At 42.5% G+C, this 21,335-nt stretch overlaps 1 protein-coding gene across 1 annotated transcript in view; it reads right to left on the bottom strand.

Moving 5' to 3' along the window:
- Positions 1-21,335, bottom strand: part of LOC129825878 (transient receptor potential cation channel subfamily M member 6-like) — a 92,481-nt gene that overhangs the window by 3,114 nt on the left and 68,032 nt on the right. Inside the window, exons 26-39 of the mRNA XM_055886003.1 lie at positions 21,192-21,324; positions 20,680-21,091; positions 20,055-20,559; positions 18,937-19,037; positions 18,631-18,733; positions 18,171-18,217; positions 16,693-16,695; positions 16,330-16,370; positions 16,007-16,023; positions 15,890-15,913; positions 15,677-15,697; positions 1,266-1,331; positions 711-1,000; positions 258-340 (exon numbers count right to left, since the gene is read on the bottom strand). Coding sequence (XP_055741978.1) covers positions 258-340; positions 711-1,000; positions 1,266-1,331; positions 15,677-15,697; positions 15,890-15,913; positions 16,007-16,023; positions 16,330-16,370; positions 16,693-16,695; positions 18,171-18,217; positions 18,631-18,733; positions 18,937-19,037; positions 20,055-20,559; positions 20,680-21,091; positions 21,192-21,324 — 1,846 coding nt within the window. The remainder of the gene's footprint in view (positions 1-257; positions 341-710; positions 1,001-1,265; positions 1,332-15,676; positions 15,698-15,889; positions 15,914-16,006; positions 16,024-16,329; positions 16,371-16,692; positions 16,696-18,170; positions 18,218-18,630; positions 18,734-18,936; positions 19,038-20,054; positions 20,560-20,679; positions 21,092-21,191; positions 21,325-21,335) is intronic.

Genomic DNA, 21,335 nt, shown 5'->3' with positions numbered 1-21,335 from the left:
ATGTGCCCTCTGTTCCCCCTTGTCCTTGTCGATCATTGTCCTATGTCCGTTGGTCTTCTGAGTACCTGTGCTCTGTTTCATTTGGTTTTTGGTGCTACATGTATTTTTGTTGTTTTACACCTTTTTTTTAACTATTACGTATTCCTGCGCCTGTCTCCCATCCTTACTCAACGTTACACAGACAGATTCAATCAGCTCACACAAGCACACACACACACACGTGTAATGTAGACAAGTCCTAGATGTTGAGTACAAACCTGGGAGAAAGGGGCACGTTTTCTGATTTGACTTGGTTGAACACATGCATGAGTTTCTGAGCAGCTCGCTGTTGCTGTATCTCCTGTAAGAACATGATATGGCCAGAATGATGCTATTAGTGGATGTAATACATGCCAAGTAAAACATTAGGGTAAAAATAAGAAGACAACGAATAGACACAACAAAAAAAAGGTGATGTGAACAGCTGTCTGTGGAAAGTGGATATACATAAGTAGGAGCTACACCAGGAGTTTTCCCTGACTATGTGGCCTGAACAAGTAAAGACTCTGAGCGCCAGTTATAGCCTATAACTATAGGATACTATAGGCTAACAATAACCAGGGCCCAGAGTTTAACAGGTCTCATAGTCAGAAAACACTCCTGGCCCAAACAACAATATATGATGTTAAAGTATACAGTGTATATGATGAAGTTATATATTAATTGTATACCCGCAGACAGAGTTGGAGGGGGGTGTCGCTGTGGAAGACCCTCTGCCAGGTGCGGATCACCTTGGGCTGGAAGGCTTTGACCACGTACACACAGCCCACACTCAGGACGTCCCCCTCGGCCCAGGTACACAACACGCGCATGGCCCTGCGCAGCGCCCCATCTAGACAGCCCTCGCTGGACAGCGGCTGCAGCACTGCAGACAACCCCCGGGGCGACCAGGAGATTACGGAGGACTCCGCACCTGCAGCTTCCACCTCCTCCAGGGAGTAGACACTCACCTCCTCTCCTGCTGCCAGGGACCATGCAACCACGGGGAAGATGGGTATTAAGGAGGCAATGGCATGCTTCTGAATCAATCCCTAACAGAGAGCCAATTCTAGTAGCATTGCTATATTCTCCTAAAAAGCTAGCCAGATTATTCTAGAAATTGCTACATAACCAGCTAACATATTTTAGAACATTTTAGAGGAAACAACCACACCCTAGGAGTAAAAAATCATCTAAAATTCAAAAACAGTGAAGTATTCCTTTAACGTAACTGACTGATGACTTACCCATTATGGAGACAGGTGTGAAAGGTATGGTGTGAGCAAGCCTCATCAGGTTGTTCTTTTCCATGGCTAACATGGCAACAACACAACACATTTACAACGCAACACAATATAACACATCATAACACAACACAATGGCACACAATATAACACAACATAACCAGATAAAAACACACATGGAATGAGGTAATATAGTATTAGATATATTTTTGGGGTTCACAAAAAAGCTGTGAAACCTATTGTTTCTGTGTGTAATTTTTGTATTTTCTTGACATGGTCAAATAACTCCAGCACAGATTCACAGATTGTTTTTTTTTTACAATTATTTTCTAAATAACACCAAATGTAGTAGGTAAGCCCATGGTCCATCTCTTAACTTAGTTTGAGAAAAGCTAAGGGGTTGGTTAAGAGATGGCTGAATTATAGATAAAGTCAGGAAATCAGATGTTATGTGTCTATTTAAATCCTTCATAAATCGACTCCACAATGGCCTATCTACTTGAAACATTTTAGGTTCATTAAAGCCATTACCACGATAAACCATATTCCGTTTGGCATTGATATCTTAAAAAATAACAAAACTATTAAGAATTCACTTTTTTTTACAATGCTAATGCTTAAAATTATCATACAAAATCTACCTGTCATGAACTAAAAGTCAGATTCACTACAAATGTGTTCTTTAGACTCATCACAAGTCCCTAAAGAGATTGAAAAAATAACGTAAATGCATTAAAATATGGCCACATTATACCAGTAGATGCATATTAGCACATTCGCTAATATGCTAAAGTATGCAAAAAATGATTTAAAAATCTTCTCATGAACCATAGGAATGCAGGCCCATGGTACATGTCTTAACTTAGTTGAAAAAATCTAAGAGATTTGTCAAAAGATGGCTGAGTTATTGACAATAACCATCTGCAATCATCTTCTCCTCATGAACCACATATCAGATTCACTCCAGATGTTGGATTTAGACTTACTACATCAGTTTTTAATGGTTTGGAGAATGATTCATTGCTGCATTCAAATATGGCGGCACTGTACCTATAGATGCACGTTAGTACATATGCTAATGCTAAAAAACTTCTCATGAACCATAAAGTCAGATTGACTCCAGATTTGGTATATACTGTAGACAATGAATTAGCCTCTAATGAATTTGAGAATGATTCGCTGCTGTATTCAAAGTCAGACACGCTACACCACTGAGCCGATGGACATTGGGGCATGAAATTTGGTATGTAAATTTGATATATAAACTTTATGTATTTGTCCTGTGTGCTGTGTGAATATAAAGTCACTGCAACCTTAGATGTCTGCACCAGACCCGTTGGTGGCACTCTGTATGTCATTGGCACCAGTGACACTATAGCATACAGGAGCAATAACTATTGATCAAGTGGACTTTGTCTTGTGCAAATTATTGTTAGATTTAAATTATGCAGACAAACAACGTGAAATATTGTGAAAACAACACTAACATAAACCATTAGTCGAATTAACCCCAGAATTGGTATATAAACTCAATACATTAAGTAATGACTTTAAGAATAATTCTGTGCTGCATTCAAAGATAATCAACCTACAGCACCAGATTAAACTTAACTTACATTTACATTTACATTTAAGTCATTTAGCAGACGCTCTTATCCAGAGAGACTTGCGTCAAGGGCCGGACTAGTCTATTTGGGGTGTTTTTCCAGTCTCCTTACATAATTGTGATGAGAGGTGTTTCAGACATAATTATGCACTATAGCAGTGTTTTAGAATTTTTGCGTCGGGAGAGTTCAACCAATGACGCCATTGTTTGATTGAGCCGTGTTTTGTAGCAATTATTGTGGCCTTTGTGTTTCACCGATTGCATGATCACGCTAGCAGTGAGTAGATATGGGTGTCCTTGTTCAATAGAGCCATTGGACTTGTCTCAACGATGTTCCTGTCTGCCAGGACATTGCAGGATATCTAGTGTTATGACTTACCAGTCCTGAGATGGAGATAGGGGGTGCTGGCCAGTTTTATGATGGTCGTAAATACATTCCCTTGTCAAGCAGTATGGAGGGAGAGACCTTAGCAGAACAAAGGACCTTCTCCCACCAAAACTCCTGACGCCCCAAAATTGGAGAATTAAACAATATTTATATTTTTGAGAATGTGAAAATGTTCAGTGGAGACTGAAAGAACCCTTGTTGTGACATCATGAAAGACGGTAGAACCACATAACTGTACCTCTGATTGTATACACTTCTCAATTATGAGGTTAGCATCTGAATGTTGTATAAAATGAATGATTAAGTATCAGAATACTTTTAAAAAGATAGAAATGTGATTTTAGTCTTCTAAATGAGAAAAAGGGTTTTTATGTAAAGTTTACCAAGTCAGTAACTATGCCCACGTGAGCACAGAGATTATGCAAAACGCAATGGAACACTGTTTTTCCCCAAGTGTTTAAAAGGACGCACTGAATAATTAACATATGAGACTAGTTACGTGCAGCGCCGGCTGAATACGTTAGAAATGGTTTAGAAATCTACCGCTCTATAGACCAAGCAGACTGAGGCACGAGCCAAATGTTGTGAAACGGTCATAAACTCTGAAACTATTGATCGTAACAGAAAAAGCAAATCCTAGACGTCGCGTTATCAGTCTGCAGCTGGAAACGTATGTACAGTCAAAGTCGGAAGTTTGCATACACCTTAGCCAAATACATTTAAACTCAGTTTTTCACAATTCCTGACATTTAATTCTAGTAAAAATGTCCTGTATTAGGTCAGTTAGGATCCCCACTTTATTTTAAGAATGTGAAATGTCAGAATAATAGTAGAGAGAATTATTTATTTCAGCTTTTATTTCTTTCATTAAATTCCCAGTGGGTCAGAAGTTTACATACACTCAATTAGTATTTGGTAGCATTGCCTTTAAATTGTTTAACTTGGGTCAAACTTTCGGGTAGCCTTCCACAAGCTTCCCACAATAAGTTGGGTGAATTTTGGCTCATTCCTCCTGACAGAGCTTGTGTAACTGAGTCAGGTTTGTAAGGCCTCTTTGCTCGCACACGCTTTTTCAGTTCTGCCCACACATTTTCTATAGGATTAACGTCAGGGCTTTGTGATGGCCACTCCAATACCTTGACTTTGTTGTCCTTAAGCCATTTTGACACAACTTTGGAAGTATGCTTGGGTCATTGTCCATTTGGAAGACCCATTTGCGACCAAGCTTTAACTTCCTGACTGATGTCTTGAGATGTTGCTTCAATATATCCACATCATTTTCCTGCCTCATGATGTCATCTATTTTGTGAAGTGCACCAGACCCTCCTGCCGCAAAGCACCCCCACAACATGATGCTGCCACCCCCGTGCTTCACGGTTGGGATGGTGTTCTTCGGCTTGCAAGCGTCCCCCTTTTTCCTCCAAACATAACGATGGTCATTATGGCCAAACAGTTATATTTTTGTTTCATCAGACCAAAAAATAAGATCTTTGTCCCCATGTGCAGTTGCAAACCGTAGTCTGGCTTTTTTATGGCGGTTTTTGAGCAGTGGCTTCTTCCTTGCTGAGCGGCCTTTCAGGTTATGTCGATATAGGACTCGTTTTACTGTGGATATAGATACTTTTGTACCTGTTTCCTTCAGCATCTTCACAAGGTCCTTTGCTGTTGTTCTGGCATAGATTTGCACCTTAAGCACCAAGTACGTTCATCTCTAGGAGACAGAACACGTCTCCTTCCTGAGCGGTATACGGCTGCGTCGTCCCATGGTGTTTATACTTGTGTACTATTATTTGTACAGATGAACGTGGTACCTTCGGGCGTTTGGAAATTGCTCCCAAGGATGAACCAGACTTGTGGAGGTCCACAATTTTTTTTCTGAGGCCTTGACTGATTTATTTTGATTTTCCATTGATGTCAAGCAAAGAGGCACTGTCTGTGAGATGTCTCCTGTTATACATCATGCTGCTACAGTAGAAATACAGTGTCACGTTCCTGACCTGTTTTCTGTTGTTTTGTATGTGTGTGATGGTCAGGGCATGAGTTTTGGGTGGGCAGTCTATGTTTTCTGTTTCTATGTTGGTTTTGGGTTGCCTGGTATGGCTCTTAATTAGAGGCAGGTGTTTTGCGTTTTCCTCTAATTGAGAGTCATATTAAGGTAGGGTGTTCTCACTGTTTGTTTGTGGGTGATTGTCTTCCGTGTCAGTGTATGTGCGCACCATACGGGACTGTTTCATTGTCGTTAGGTATTTGTAGTCTGTTCGTGTTCGTGCGTTCTTCACGTTGTATGTAAGTTCGTGTCCAGGTCTGTTTACTTCGTTTTGTTGTTTTGTAAAGTATCAAGTGTTCTTCGTGTGTTTAGTTTCGTCTTGTTTATTAAAATTCATTATGTATTCACAACCCGCTGCATTTTGGTCTTTCGATCCTTCTCTCCTCTCCTCGTTTGAGGAGGAGGATTACGACACCCGTTACATACAGACAGTACACAACAATTGCCCATGAATGTCTAATGGGCACAGACAATACCACTTGGATACAAAGAAATTGATGACTCTCAAGAGGAGATGTGAAAGGTCACATAACAACAATCTCCCCTTGTAGTGACTGCGAACACCTAATGCACCACCCAAACACACGGTATGCAAGTATTCCTTTTGTAGAACTGTAATACTTATTAAAGGCGTTAGTAGTACATTTTAATTCTACGGTATGTATATGTCATACATTGCCATAACTGTTCCTGCATACTGCTTTGTAAACTCACTTCAGTCTCTAGAGCAGAGTTTTATTGAAACTTTACTTGCGAACAAATGAAAGTTTAAATGATACACCAACTTCCTGCATCATTTGTTTTAGCAGGGAGATTGGAGCTAGTTTATCCAAATACATTTCATGGATATCACAATGAACCGATCCAGAAGTTGAAGTCAACACTTTATTGGTTTCTGATGCAGCTGGAATCATTTAGTCAGTTGACAGTACTTATATAAAACACAATTATATACATATGTGCAGCTAGCAATATCTATACCACAATGCAGTTGGGAGCATACTAGGCATTCTATATTACACTACAACATCAGTCTAACTGAATATGGATATTGTGTTGGTTGAATATTGCAGCAGGTTCCAGAATGCTCTTCAACTGGTGCGACTCTTGTGTTGGGTAATGGTTTAGCAGGTTTTGGCGCTGTGGCGATGTTGGCAGGGATGTTGGCTTTGGGGAGCTGTGACTCTGGCTCCTTGTAGACATGTATCTGGTCCTTTCTGCACTTCACAACAAGGTGGAAAAGCCTCTCCCTGAAGTGGTGGGTTCTGGGCTTGTACACTTTGTTCAGCCCCCACTGCTTCTACCACTCGCAGAGGATTTGTTTGTACTGCAAGTGTCCTGGAAAGACATGAAGACTGATCATGAGGGTGTGTAACTATACAAGAAACCATGTTAATCTGTAAATTAAAAAAAGGTACAGCAGACTGGTATGTGTCAATAACGGGGCAGTGAGATGGGCTGTTAACAAAGATGTGAAAAGTTTTAGGGGGGCTTGACTTGTAGAGTCTAGTCGTGTATCTTTGTGTATAAGCACCTACAGCATCTACACCTAGCGTGAATAGGCTAGAAGAATATACTAACAGACCCGCTCCCCATGCCAAAGAACTGACTGCAATGGTGTGGAAAAGTTTTGTTTTCTCAAGAGGGTATTGTGCTTTCAGAATCAGATGACGTGGAGCTCGCGCTTGTTCCGGGCTAAAATCTTTGTCCCATGGGTCTACAGGCTGTGTTCTACTAAAGCTGGTGTCAAGGTCATAGTCATCAGTAGCAGGGTTAGTCTGTAGGACACACAGTAGTCAATGATTAGCCAACATGTTACTACTTTGTCCCCATCAATACACACTCAAACAAGGTACTATATCCACCCACCCCCCTCGTGTCAATAGGCCATGCATGCTAGCCTTTACACACAATACCCACCCCCAACAGAAACCAGTCAGTCACCCCACACCATCCCCTCCACACAATACCCACCCCCAACAGAAACCAGTCAGTCACCCCACACCATCCCCTCCACACAATACCCACCCCCAACAGAAACCAGTCAGTCACCCCACACCATCCCCTCCACACAATACCCACCCCCAACAGAAACCAGTCAGTCACCCCACACCATCCCCTCCACACAATACCCACCCCCAACAGAAACCAGTCAGTCACCCCACACCATCCCCTCCACACAATACCCACCCCCAACAGAAACCAGTCAGTCACCCCACACCATCCCCTCCACACAATACCCACCCCCAACAGAAACCAGTCAGTCACCGAAACCTTATTTTCTGCAAATTAGACTTCAAGTCTTGCATGAACAATCAACTTAGTCTCCATAATACAGATAAAACTACAGTAGAAGTTGTAGCTTACTTGTAAATACACCAACTATGACAACAAAACATGGACCATGTTTATGCCTCAGTATATTTATAGTGCGTTCGGGAAGTATTCAGACCCATTGACTTTTTTCACATTTTGTTACGTTACAGCCTTATTCTAAATTAATTAAATCGTTTTTTCCCCTCATCAATCCACACACAATACCCCATAATGAGAAACCAAAAACAGGTTTTTATAATTGTTTGGGAAAAAAATTAAATATAACATTTACATAAGTATTCAGACCCTTTACTCAGTACTTTGTTGAAGCACCTTTGGTAGCGATTACAGCCTTGAGTCTTCTTCGGTATAGCGCTACAAGTTTGGCACCTGTATCTGGGGAGTTTCTCCCACTCTTCAATTTTTTCTTTAATATTTTGTCGCAAAGAAAAAGACAGATCTCCGACTGGTCAATAAAAAGAAAATATTAAGATGGGAAAAAAAACACAGATACTGAACAGAGGAACTCTGCCTAGAAGGCCAGCCTCCCGGAGTCGCCTCTTCACTGTTGACATTGAGACTGGTGTTTTGCGGGTACTATTTAATGAAGCTGCCTGTTGAGGACTGTGAGGAGTCTGTTTCTCAAACTAAAACTAATGTACTTGTCCTCTTGCTCAGTTGTGCACCGGGGTCTCCCACTTCTCTTTCTATTCTGGTTAGAGCCAGTTTGCGCTGTTCTGTGAAGGGAGTAGTACACAGCGTTGTACGAGATCTTCAGTCTCTTGGCAATTTCTCACATGGTATAGTATTAATTTCTCAGAACAAGAATAGACTGACAAGTTTCAGAAGAAAGTACTTTGTTTCTGGCCATTTTGAGCCTGTTATCGAACCCACAAATGCTGATGCTCCAGATTCTCAACTAGTCCAAAGAAGGCCAGTTTTATTGCTTCTTTAAATCAGAACAAAAGTTTTCAGTTGTGCTAACAAAATTGCAAAAGGGTTTTCTAATGATCAATTAGCCTTTTAAAATGATAAACTTGGATTAGCTAACACAAAATGCCATTGGAACACAGGAGTGATGGTTTGCTGATAATGGGCCTCTATGTAGATATTCCTTAAAAAATCTGCCATTTCCAACTACAATTGTCATTTACAACATTAACAATGTCTACACTGTATTTCTGATCAATTTGATGTTATTTTAATGGACAAAAAATAGCTTTTCTTTCAAAAACAAGGACATTTCTAAGTGATCCCACACTTTTGAATGGTAGTGTAGTCGTGGCCAAATGTTTTGAGAATGACACAAATATTAATCTTCACAAAGTCTGCTGCCTCAGTTTGTATGATGGCAATTTGCATATACTCCAGAATGTTATGAAGAATGATCAGATGACTTGCAATTAATTGCAAAGTCCCTCTTTGCCATGCAAATGAACTGAATCCCCAAAAAACATTTCCACTGCATTTCAGTCCTGCCACAAAAGGACCAGCTGACATCATGTCAGTGATTCTCTCGTTAACTTCTTTGGGAAAGGGGGGCAGTATTGAGTAGCTTGAATGAATAAGGTGCCCAGAGTAAACTGCTTGTTACCCAGGCCCAGAAGCTATGATATGCATATAAGTAGTAGAGTTGGATAGGAAACACTCTAAAGTTTCCAAAACTGTTAAAATAGTCTCTGTGAGTATAACAGAACTCATATGGCAGGCAAAAACCTGAGACAAATCCAACCAGGAAGTGGGAAATCTGAGGTTTGTAGTTTCATTTAAGTGATTGCCTATCCAATATGCTGTGTCTATGGGGCCAGATTACACTTCCCAAGGCTTCCGGCAGATGTCAACAGTCTTTAGAAAGTTGTTTGAGGCTTCTATTGTGGAAGGGGGTCGAATAAGAGCTGTTTCAACAAGTGGACTAGGCTGAGGCCAATGAGTTGTTTAATGCGCGGTCACGTGGGCGCGCCGTTCCTTCTTTTTCCTCTGTAATGAATACGCTATTGTCCGGTTGGAATATTATTGAAGATTTATTATAAAAAGACCCTAAGGATTGATTGTAAACATCGTTTGACATGTTTCTACAAACTGTAATGGGACTCTTTTGACTTTTCGTCTGGATTTTGCGCTCGCGCATTGTGCCTTTGTAATAGTGAACTAAACGTGCGAACAAAACAGAGGTATTTGGACATAATCGAACAAAACAAACATTCCTTGTGGAAGTGCTCCCAGTCAAAAGAGTTCCATTACCTCCGTTTTGTTCGTGGGAGAGCATTCCGACGAAGATCAGCAAAGGTAAGTGAAGATTTATAATGCTATTTCTGACTTTTGTTGACTCCACAAATTGGCGGGTAACTGTATGGCTTGCTTTGGTGGCTGAACGCTGCACTCAGATTATTGAGCTGTTGCGCCTTCTTCACCACACTGTCTGTGTGGGTGGACCATTTCAGTTTGTCCGTGATATGTACGCCGAGGAACTTAAAACGTTCCACCTTCTCCACTACTGTCCAGTCGATGTGGATAGCGGGGTGCTCCCTCTGCTGTTTCCTGAAGTCCACGATCATCTCCTTTGTTTTGTTGACGTTGAGTGAGAGGTTATTTTCCTGACACCACACTCAGAGGGCCCTCTCATCCTCCCTGTAGGTCGTCTCGTCGTTGTTTGTAATCAAGCCTACCACTGTAGTGCCGTCTGCAAACTTGATGATTGAGTTGGAGGCGTGCATGGCCACGCAGTCATGGGTGAACAGGGAGTACAGGAGAGGGCTGAGAATGCACCCTTGTGGGGCCCCAGTGTTGAGGATCAGCGGGGTGGAGATGTTGTTTCCTACCCTCAACACCTGGGGGCGGCCCGTCAGGAAGTTCAGGAACCAGTTGCACAGGGCGGGGTCGAGACCCAGGGTCTCGAGCTTAATGACTAGTTTGAAGGGTACTATGGTGTTAAATGCTGAGCTGTAGTTGATGAACAGCATTCTTACATAGGTATTCCTCTTGTCCAGATGGGTTAGGGCAGTGTGCAGTGTGATTGCGATTGCGTCGTCTGTGGACCTATTGGGGCGGTAAGCAAATTGGAGTTGGTCTAGGGTGTTAGGTAGGGTGGAGGTGATATGATCCTTGACTAGTCTCTCAAAGCACTTCATGATGACGGAGGTGAGTGCTACGGGTGGTAGTCATTTAGCTCAGTTACCTTAGCTTTCTTGGGAACTGGAACAATGGTGGCCCTCTTGAAGCATGGGGGAACAGCAGACTGGGATAATGATTGATTGAATATGTCCGTAAACGCACCAGCCAGCTGGTCTGCGTTTGCTCTGAGGATGCGGCTAGGGATGCCATCTGGGTCGGCAGCCTTGCAAGGGTTAACGCGTTTAAATGCTTTACTCACATTGGCTGCGGTGAAGGAGAGCCCGCAGGTTTTGGTAGCGGGCCGTGTTGTTGGCACTGTATTGTTCTCAAAGCGAGCAAAGAAGTTGTTTAGTTTGTCTGGGACCAGGACATCATGGTGTCACGTTCCTGACCTATTGTTCCTTTTTCTTTTATTTATTTAGTTGGTCAGGGCGTGAGTTGGGGTGGGTTGTCTTTGTGTGTTTTTGTATTGTCTAGGGTGTTGTATGGTTTAGGGGGTTAAGTAGAGTAGATGGGTTAGTGTTTAGTATTGGTGTCTAGGAAAGTCTATGGTTGCCTGAATTGGTTCTCAGAGACAGCTGGTTATTGTTGTCTCTGATTGGGAGCCATATTTAAGGCAGCCATAGGCTTTAGCTGTTTGTGGGTAATTGTCTATGTGTAGTGTTTGTGTCAGCACTTTCTGTATTATTAGCTTCACGGTCGTCAGTTTTGTTATTTTGTTAGTTTGTTATTAGTTGTTTGTTTCTTGTTTGTTTTTTCTCTCTTCTTAAAATAAAGAAGATGTATTTTGCACACGCTGCGCCTTGGTCCAATCTCTCACAGCAAGACGATCGTGACACATGGTCCGCGACGGGGCTGGTTTTCTTTTTGTAGTCCGTGATTGACTGTAGACCCTGCCACATACCTCTCGTGTCTGAGCCGTTGAATTGCGACTCTACTTTGTCTCTATACTGACGCTTAGCTTGTTTGATTGCCTTGCGGAGGGAATAGCTACACTGTTTGTATTCGGTCATGTTTCCGGTTGCCTTGCCGTGATTAAAAGCAGTGGTTCGCGCTTTCAGTTTTGCACGAATGCTGCCATCAATCCACGGTTTCTGGTTGAGGAAGGTTTTAATAGTTGCTGTGGGTACAACATCACCGATGAACTTGCTAATAAACTCGCTCACCGAATCAGGGTATTCATCAATGTTGATGTCCGACGCTATGCGGAACATATCCCAGTCCACGTGATCGAAGCAATCTTGAAGCGTGGAATCAGATTGGTCAGACCAGCGTTGAACAGACCTGAGCACGGGCGTTTCCTGTTTTAGTTTCTGTCTATAGGCTGGGAGCAACAAAATGGAGCCGTGGTCAGATTTTCCGAAAGGAGGGCGGGCAGGGATTTGTATGCGTCGCGGAAGTTAGAGTAACAATGGTCCAGGATTTTTCCCGCCCGGGTAGTGCATACGATATGCTGACAAAATTTTGGGAGTCTTGTTTTCAGATTAGCCTTGTTAAAATCCCCAGCTACAATGAATGCATCCTCAGGATATGTGGTTTCCAGTTTACATAGAGTCCAATGAAGTTCATTCAGGGCCATCGATGTGTCTGCTTGGGGGCGGATATATACGGCTGTGATTATAATCGAAGAGAATTCTCTTGGTAGATAATGCGGTCGACATTTGATTGTAAGGAATTCTAGGTCAGGTGAGCAAAAGGACTTGAGTTCCTGTATGTTGTTATGACCACACCACGTCTCGTTAATCATAAGGCATACACCCCCACCCTTCTTCTTACCAGAGAGATGTTTGTTTCTGTCGGCGCGATGCGTGAAGAAATCAGGTGGCTGTACCGACTCCGATAGCTTGTCTCAAGTGAGTCACGTTTCCGTGAAACAAAGAACGTTACAATCTCTAATGTCTCTCTGGAAGGCAACCCTTGCTCGGATTTCGTCTACCTTGTTGTCAAGAAACTGGACGTTGGCGAGTAGTAAACTTGGGAGCGGTGCACGATGTGCCCGTCTGCGGAGCCTGACCAGAAGACCGCTCCTTCTGCCCCTCCTACGGCGCCGTTGTTTTGGGTCGCCGGCTGGGATCCGATCCATTGTCCTGGGTGGTGGGCCAAACAGAGGATCTTCTTCGGGAAAGTCGTATTCCTGGTTGTAATGTTGGTAAGTTGACGTTGCTCATATATCCAATAGTTCCTCCCGGCTGTATGTAATAAAACTTAAGATTTCCTGGGGTAACAATGTAAGAAATAATACATAAAAAAACTAAATACTGCATAGTTTCCTGAGAACGCGAAGCGAGGCGGCCATCTCTGTCGGCACCAGATGTTATGTACTATATATTTTGCTAGAATTTTTGCATCACAACATTGTAAGGGGCCTCGGAGATATGGCTTTTTCTTTGCGGCAAATATTAAAGAAAAAATTGAAGAGTGGGAGAAACTCCCCAGATACAGGTGTGCCAAAGGGATCTTTATATTTACCACTTGTATCCTGTTTCAGTAATAATGAATTCAGACCTTCTTGTTGAGTGTCCGATAATCCACCATTTACATAAGAGTGGTTAAAACATGCTAATAACAGTCATCTGAGTATATCAAAAAAAGTTTGGTATACCTCAACTGGTATGCCATCCAGCCCTGGAGTTTTCCCAGACTTAAAACCTCTTAAGGATTGGCCCCTTTCTTTTCCAATTTTCGCCTAAAATGACATACACAAATCTAACTGCCTGTAGCTCAGGCCCTGAAGCAAGGATATGCATATTCTTGGTACCATTTGGAAGGAAACACTTTGAAGTTTGTGGAAACGTTAAAGGATTGTAGGAGAATATAACACATTAGATCTGGTAAAAGATAATACAAAAAAATATATCATAATATTTTTTTTGTACCATCATCTTTGAAATGAAAGACAAAGGCCAGGTGCAGTTTAGATTTTGGCCAGATATTGTCCCTAACATTCTTACCCCCTAGCAACAGATGTGGGATACACACACACACACTTACATACTCAACCCCTTTCCCCCACAATCAACCATAAGTGCATATGCTTAACTGTTGTTACATCCCAGAGGTCAACTCAAGAAAGGACTTGATTTACGAATGCATATACAGTTACAGCTGTTACAGCTGAGAAAGCATGCAAGATTGAGAACATTTGCAAAAATGGGGAGATTTGATTAACCAATGTCAAGTCCTAGGTGATGGAGATCAGATACACCCCCTTCCCCTGAAACACACACATTGGTCCCCCGTTGTGACCATTTTCCCAAGCACCTCTGTGCAGTCAGACCTTTGATTATTTTGTGCCACCAGGGTCACAATAATATAACCTCTCTCTGATTGTCCAAGTGTGACCCCCTCCCCATAGGTTCCTGCAGCCAGTGTTGTCAGCACTACCACTACCTGGGTGGGGGTACCCCACCAGAATCCACACCGGCTAGGTACAAGGTCGTCAAGGTTCTCATTAGCAGCTTTGAGATTTTCTTTGTATATTATGCTCTCCCATCAGGGGGTTCTGGCTTTGTAGGACCAACCCTGCATTTACCACAGGTGGACTGCAATCAAGTTGTAGAAACATCTCAAGGATGATCAATGGAAACAGGATGCACCTGAGCTCAATTTCAAGTCTCATAACAAAGGGTCTGAATACTTATGTAAATAAGGTATTTCTGTTTTTTGTTTTAATACATTTGCAACGTTTTCAAAAAAAATGGTTTTGCTTTGTCATTATGGGGTATTGTGTGTAGATTGATTAGGAAAACAATTAATTTAATGCATTTTAGAATAAGGCTATACTGTAACAAAATATGAGAAAAGTCAAGGGGTCTGACTACTTTCTGAATGCACTGTATCTGCTCATCATGGAGCCATAGTGCTGAGCTTGATGTTGATGCGATCGGACTCTAAATACGTGGTCATGTTAGCTCATTAAAAAAAACATGGTCAGCCTCTCCGGTAGTTAGCTATCTCGCTAACGGTTAGATATGGTCCGGAGGCTGTAACTGACGTAATCTAACAAAGCTAACGTTAGCTTGCAAAGATACAAATCACATCGCCAGATAGCAGCTGGCTAATTATATTGATTTGCTCTGGAATGTCTAGCAAGCATATTATTAAATCTAGCTAGCTAGCTAGATTTTGGTTTAGATAAACAAATGTAGTTCGCTAGCTAATTAGCTAGGTAATGTTAGCTACGTTACCTCAGCTTGACTTCTTTTCTGCTGCGCTGATGCTGGCTGATCGGATGCCTTCTTTTTTTGATGGGAAAAATCGATGGAATAGCTTCACTTTTCAACACTTGACGACCTGGCAACCCCATCAGTTTAGAAATCCTCTGGCCGAAAGTGCTGGTTACAAACACAGACATTTTGCTATTTCTCAACATAAACTGGATCCACCTTCAACGGGGCGGTACAATGTCCTGAAATCGCAATGAATTCTAGATATTGTGTTTTGTTTACAACAAGGAAATGAGATGCAGTAACGCTGGTATTTGCATGTAGTGAAGAAATTATCTATTTTTATGACACATGATATGTTAATAACATATTAATGGACATATATAGTGGAATATTTTTAACATTTTTAAAGCTAATTTCCTGCAATTCAACACATTTTGCTATCATATGCTATCTGGGGGGGCCCCGACCTCCAGGGGGCCCACAACCCAAAAAATGAATAAATACATTTGGTTGGGGGCCCCCGGAGGTCGGGGACCACAGGGCACGTGACAATCTGGTCCTGGTCCTGCTAATCTGGTCCTGCTAGTGTCATCCTTGTGGTATTGAGAGATAAACATGGTAATGCTTTCACTGTTTGCACATAAAGGAAGATAGTTCATACATGATAAACTGCTTACTTTGTTATCCAACTGATCTTGTGTCCTATCTGTCAACCTGTGAACACCGTTCATTGCAGCTATATTTTTAAATATGATTTATGTGATTGTTGGGGAGTACCTGAGTAGTGTGGGTCCAGGTCTTCCATCGATTGAAATGTAACAGACAAACACAGAGGTAACAAAGAACAGAACAAAATGAACAATTACAGTTAACAATTACGACTTTGATTTGGAAGGTGAATATTCTAGCAGAGGGGAAAGATGAGAAAAAGAAACAAATATACATTTTTACATACAAGCAATTTATCTAGACATGAGTCAGGTTACCTACCTTCAGGTGCGATCCCACCCTGCACTCTAAAACAGAAGAACATACAGAACTGATAAAACTATCCTACTATACACAACTTCAATACTTCCACAATGACTACTTTCTCCACAATTCCACCACTACTCCATGCAGACCTGAGATCAAATGTGTTTTCTTTCAAATACTAGCTGCTCGCTAACTGCTAGCCAATCACTAGCTGTGGTTGATTGATCTTGCCTGGCGCAATGGAACCAATGGGATAGTACAAACACAGTAAACCCCGCCCATCTGTCACTCCAGGTAGGCTCAATCAATATTTGAAAGTTCAATAACATTTTTGAACCCAGGTTGGACTCCATTTGGGCTTTTTACACTACTAAGCCGACCAGAGATAGTGTAAAAAGGGGTACATGTACAGTACATGTGATCTCATAAGCTCGTTTCGCCCCATGCAGACTTACGAAGAGCAGGCCCAGCTGGTCCACACGGACTGACTGGAGTCCTACAGGACAAGAGCAGAGCATCCATAACAGTTGTTGCATTGCATCAACCAATAGTTGATTGCTATGTCATCGACTGCACAGTCGGGCATCAGATTGCTACAGTGCCTAGTGAAAGTCTACACACCTCTTGCACAGTGTGCACATACTGCTGCCTTAAATATTTATTTTAAACTATTAAATTAGATTTTTTCCTTCCGATCAACACAACTTACTCTACATTTTCAAAGTGAAAGAAAATGTATAAAACATTTAAAAAATGACTAATAATAATAACTAACTGATATCTTGATTGCAAAGTTCTTCACACCCCAGAGTTAATACTTGCTGGAAGAATCGTTGGCAGCAATTACAGCTGTTGTCACGTTCGTCGTAATGTGGAAGAGAGGACGACCAAGGCGCAGCGTGATATGAATACATCTTCTATTTATTATAACGAAGAACACTTAACCAACTTTACAAAAACAACAAAACGAACGTGACACTATATAGAAAATAGTGCTGAACACAAAAAATAGACAATCACCCACAACCCACAATGACAAAACAGGCTACCTAAATATGGTTCCCAATCATAGACAACGACTAACACCTGCCTCTGATTGAGAACCATATCAGGCCAAACACAGAAACAGACAAACTAGACATACAACATAGAATGCCCACTCAGATCACACCCTGACCAAACAAAACATATAAACATACAAAGCAAACTATGGTCAGAGCGTGACAGCTGTGAATAATTTTGAATAATATTCCACCAATTTTGTACAACTTTTAGGCCGACATAATATCTATTGTTCTTGTCAAAATACTCAAGCTCAGTCAGTTTGGTTGGAAATGATTGATGTATAGCAATATTCTCTATACACTATCCTCTGACGTTATAGAGGCAGTGTCACGCCCTGATCTGTTTCACCTGTCCTTGTGCTTGTCTCCACCCCCCTCCAAGTGTCACAAGAAATTGTGATTCTTTATGAAAATATTTGCTCCTGAATGTATTTAGATGTGTCACAGCAAGGGGTGTGAATACCTTTGCAATCAAGAAGTCTTGGTTAAAAATGTTGCATTCATTTCTGATGACAAAATTTTTCTTTGACTTAAATGTGGAGTAAACTGTAGATCAGTGGTGGGGAAAATAGAAATTTAAGGCAAAAAAATATGATATGGTTAGCTGATAATTAAACAACTATCCAGATGCTGTGTCGATCTGGCAGGCAACTGCAATGTAGTCAGCTTGGAACGCAGTCATAATCTTAGCTGAACATTTTTAAACAGTCTTCAACCTATATAGAGATATCACTATACAGTATACATCTCCACGTTTTTATTACTTAAGGGCCCAGTGCAGTCAAAAACGTGATTTCCCTGTTTTTTGCATATATTTTCACACTACGAGGTTCGAATAATACTATGAAATTGTGAAAATTATGATAATGACCTTTTAGTGTAAGAGCTGTTTGAAAAGACTGACATTTCAGCCTGTTTAGGTGGGATGGAGTTTTGGCCTTCCAAGATGACATCACTACACAGTAAATTAGTTAATAGACAAATACGAAAGAATTCCAAACTGCTCTGCCAATAACAGCAAATATTCTGTCGTAGAAAAATTCTTGCTTGAGAAATTGCCCATTGCTAAGAAGCTTTTGTTTTTTACCATTTTAACTGAAAACAATCACAGTTAAGGTACTTCATTGTTACCCAGAAATTAATTGATATTGAGATAAAAACGACTGCATTGGACCTTTAACATGTTTATAATACAGGAAATATATCTGCTTATACACAACATAAAATCTTACCTGATGTGAAAAATGTTCTTTCTGCAAAGAATCCAGGGGTTCAAAATCTGTAACAATATTGACATGAGAGGGTGTTTAGTGAAACGATAATGGTGAATCGTCAAAAGCTGATATGAAGTCAATTAGGTGCAATTCATCAACACTCTCAGAAAAAAAGGTGCTATCTAGAACCTAAAAGGGTTCTTTACACAGAGGGTTCGACATGGAAACAGAAAAGCCTTCTACCTGCAACCAAAAAGGGTTCTCCTATGGGGACAGCCGAAGAATCCTTTTGTAACCCCTTTTTATAAGTGTAGGATATATCTATAGCTTTAGGTTAGGGTACATTCAGACATTTTGGGTAGAGCACTGTCATAGAGATGGAGAGCAGCTTTAGCATGCTGTCACAGAAGTGATCTATGGCAAAGAAAGGAGGTGTGCCCTGTTTCTGTCTCTATGGGAGCTGCACATTGACACATACTGAACTTGTTGAGGCTAGCAGATGCAGACCAGCATACAGGCTCTCCTCCCATGTGCCGCCTCTTCCTGCACACGTCAGAGAGGTAAGAGTCCACCTGTTTCACCTGAGAGCAAAGAGGTCAATGAAGGATCATCTCAAATCAATCGATATACATGGGCTATACACAGCTTTAAATGTACTGATATAAATAGCTATGGATCCATTAGACTGGCACTGTGCAGGACCTAGTAGTAAATGGCTGATGCAGTTTGGATATATGATTGAACAGATTCAGTGTTCAGACGTCTGTCTGTCTGTCTGTCTTACAGCATCTGAAGAACTCCCCTCCAAAATCTTGACTGTCTTCCCGGCCTGACACCTCTCTCTGCTCCCTGAGGTCATCGCCAGGTCAGATGACTTGGACCACTCTGCATAACACAACCAGGACAGGTAGAATCACTAGAGATACATTGAGAAATGGATTAGTGTCATGGAATCTTTACCTTATGGGTATTGCACTCGTACATGGGTATGTGGCCAAGGTAACGTCAAGGTAACCTGTCTAAATAACTGTCGTCCCATAGCATTCACATCTGCACCGTTGAGAACATCTTGACTGGCTATATCACCGCTTCGTATGGCAACTGCTTGGCATTCGACCGCAAGGCTCTACAGAGGGTAGTGTGGATGGCCCAGGACATCACTGGGGCCGAGCTCCCTGCCATCCAGGACCTCTATACCAGGCGGTGTCAGAGGACGGCCCTAGGGCCCTAAAAAGACTCCAGCCACCCAAGTCATAGACTTTTCTCTCTGCTACCACACAGTAAGCGGTACCACTGAACAGCTCCTATACCTAAGCTATAAAACTGCTTTTAATTTTAGAATTGTTTTATTTAACCTTTATTTAAGTAGGCAAGTCAGTTAATAACACATTCTTATTTACAATGACGGCCTACAGCTAAATAGTTAGTTAAATAGTTAACCAATAGCTACATTGACCCTTTTTGCACATACTATTTTGCCTCATCAAATACTGCACGCTGCTGTTACTGTTTATTATCTATCCCATTGCCTAGTCACTTTATCCCTACCTATATGTACATATCTACCTCAATTACCTCGTACTCCCTGCACATCAACTCAGTACTGGTACCCTGTGTATACAGCCAAGTTATCGTTACTCATTATGTATTTATTCCTTGTGTTATTATTCTTCTACTATTTAAAAAAAAAAATCTTTCTGCATTTTTGGGAGGGGCCCATAAATAAGCATTTCATTGTTAGTCTACACCTGTTGTTTACGAAGCATGTGACAAGTAACATTTGATTTGATTTGAAATGTGGTACATAATACAAATGGGATGACAAAATAAAATATTGGGTAACTGAGCCTTCTTTGCATGTTGTTGCTAATGCTCACCAAGCATAAGAGGGTGGTACAGTACCTCTGCTTTTACTGCAGCCAAGGGGTATGTCAGCTGTGAAGCTCCGCTCCCCTGATAGGCAGTCGAGGGCGGGGAAAGAGGCTTGTAGTGGCCTCAGGGAGGGATTAGATAGAGCCATGTTCTCCATGCTAGAGGAAGGAGAGCGGCTGTGTCTGTGCGGCTGGTCCCTGGACAGACATGTCCACCGACGAGGACACTTCCTGCCCCACTGGCCCAGTCTGGAGCTTGCTGCCCCAGGGTCGTCATCCTTACAGAAGGAAGGGTTCACCAAACCCATGGCCCCACAGCCTCTCTCGAACTGGGGGTCCAACAACAGAAAGTCATGGCTAAAGGCCCTCGACACATCCACATCAAAGGGCTGCCCAACCTCCCCCTCTTCGTCCTCCTCCATGCACATCTCAGGGTCGCAGTAGGCCCAGGGTTTGCAGTGGGGGGGTTCCAGAGAACCCTCTACAGCCCAGGTCCAGGGGTGCAGACGAGAGCCACAGTGGGATGGCCCGCATGACTCACAGGGGGTCCTGTCCCTGAGCCCTGCACCGCCCAGTTGAGGGAGAGAGTCATGGGGGGCAAAGCCATAACCAAGCGGCCATACCTCGCCACCATGATGCACTATGATACTCTGTACCTCCTCTTCCTCTTTCGTCTCGCCAGCCCCCCACCCCTCACAGCCACCGTCCCCCCATGTTCCCGGGTGCCACTCCAGTGGCGGACGGTGGCTGCGGGAGGTGTGTTCCCACAGCAGGGAGGGTGGGGTGCTGCGGTAGGCCTTGGGTGTGTGGCAGGGCGTGATGTCAATGTGGGGGAGGGTACAGCTGTTGGGTGAGTGGTGATGGGAGTGGGCAATTGGCCGGCAGTGTTCCAGGTGGGCTTCCTTCTGCTGCAGGCTGTCAGAGGCTGACAGTAGGGTGAGGGTGTCCACGGCCAGGGCGGACAGGACCTGCAGCTGGGCCAGCTGGCTGTCCAGCACCTGCAGGCTGTCCTGGATGAAATTGACCCTTTCAGACACCTCACCAATAACTACACCCATCTCCTCAGCCCTGTCAGGTCAAGGACACAGAGACATTCAGGGGAGTCACAAAAAGGGTATCTCTATGGCTATTGAGAGGTAGTTGGACTCTTTCGACATCTCAGACTCACCTTTCTGCAGTGGCTCGGATCCTGTGGATCTGGCTGCAGAGAACATCTTGTTTTTTCTTGTGGAAATACGCTATCACACACCTATCCTCAAACTCATGAAGCCTCTTCAGCTCCTCTCGGCCCAGGTAAAGCTCTGACAGAGGG

This window comes from Salvelinus fontinalis, chromosome 28 (genome assembly GCF_029448725.1).
Source record: "Salvelinus fontinalis isolate EN_2023a chromosome 28, ASM2944872v1, whole genome shotgun sequence".
Classification (NCBI taxonomy): domain Eukaryota; kingdom Metazoa; phylum Chordata; class Actinopteri; order Salmoniformes; family Salmonidae; genus Salvelinus; species Salvelinus fontinalis.
The sequence above is the reverse complement of the archived record's forward strand: the minus strand, read 5'-3'. Positions and strand labels throughout refer to the sequence as shown.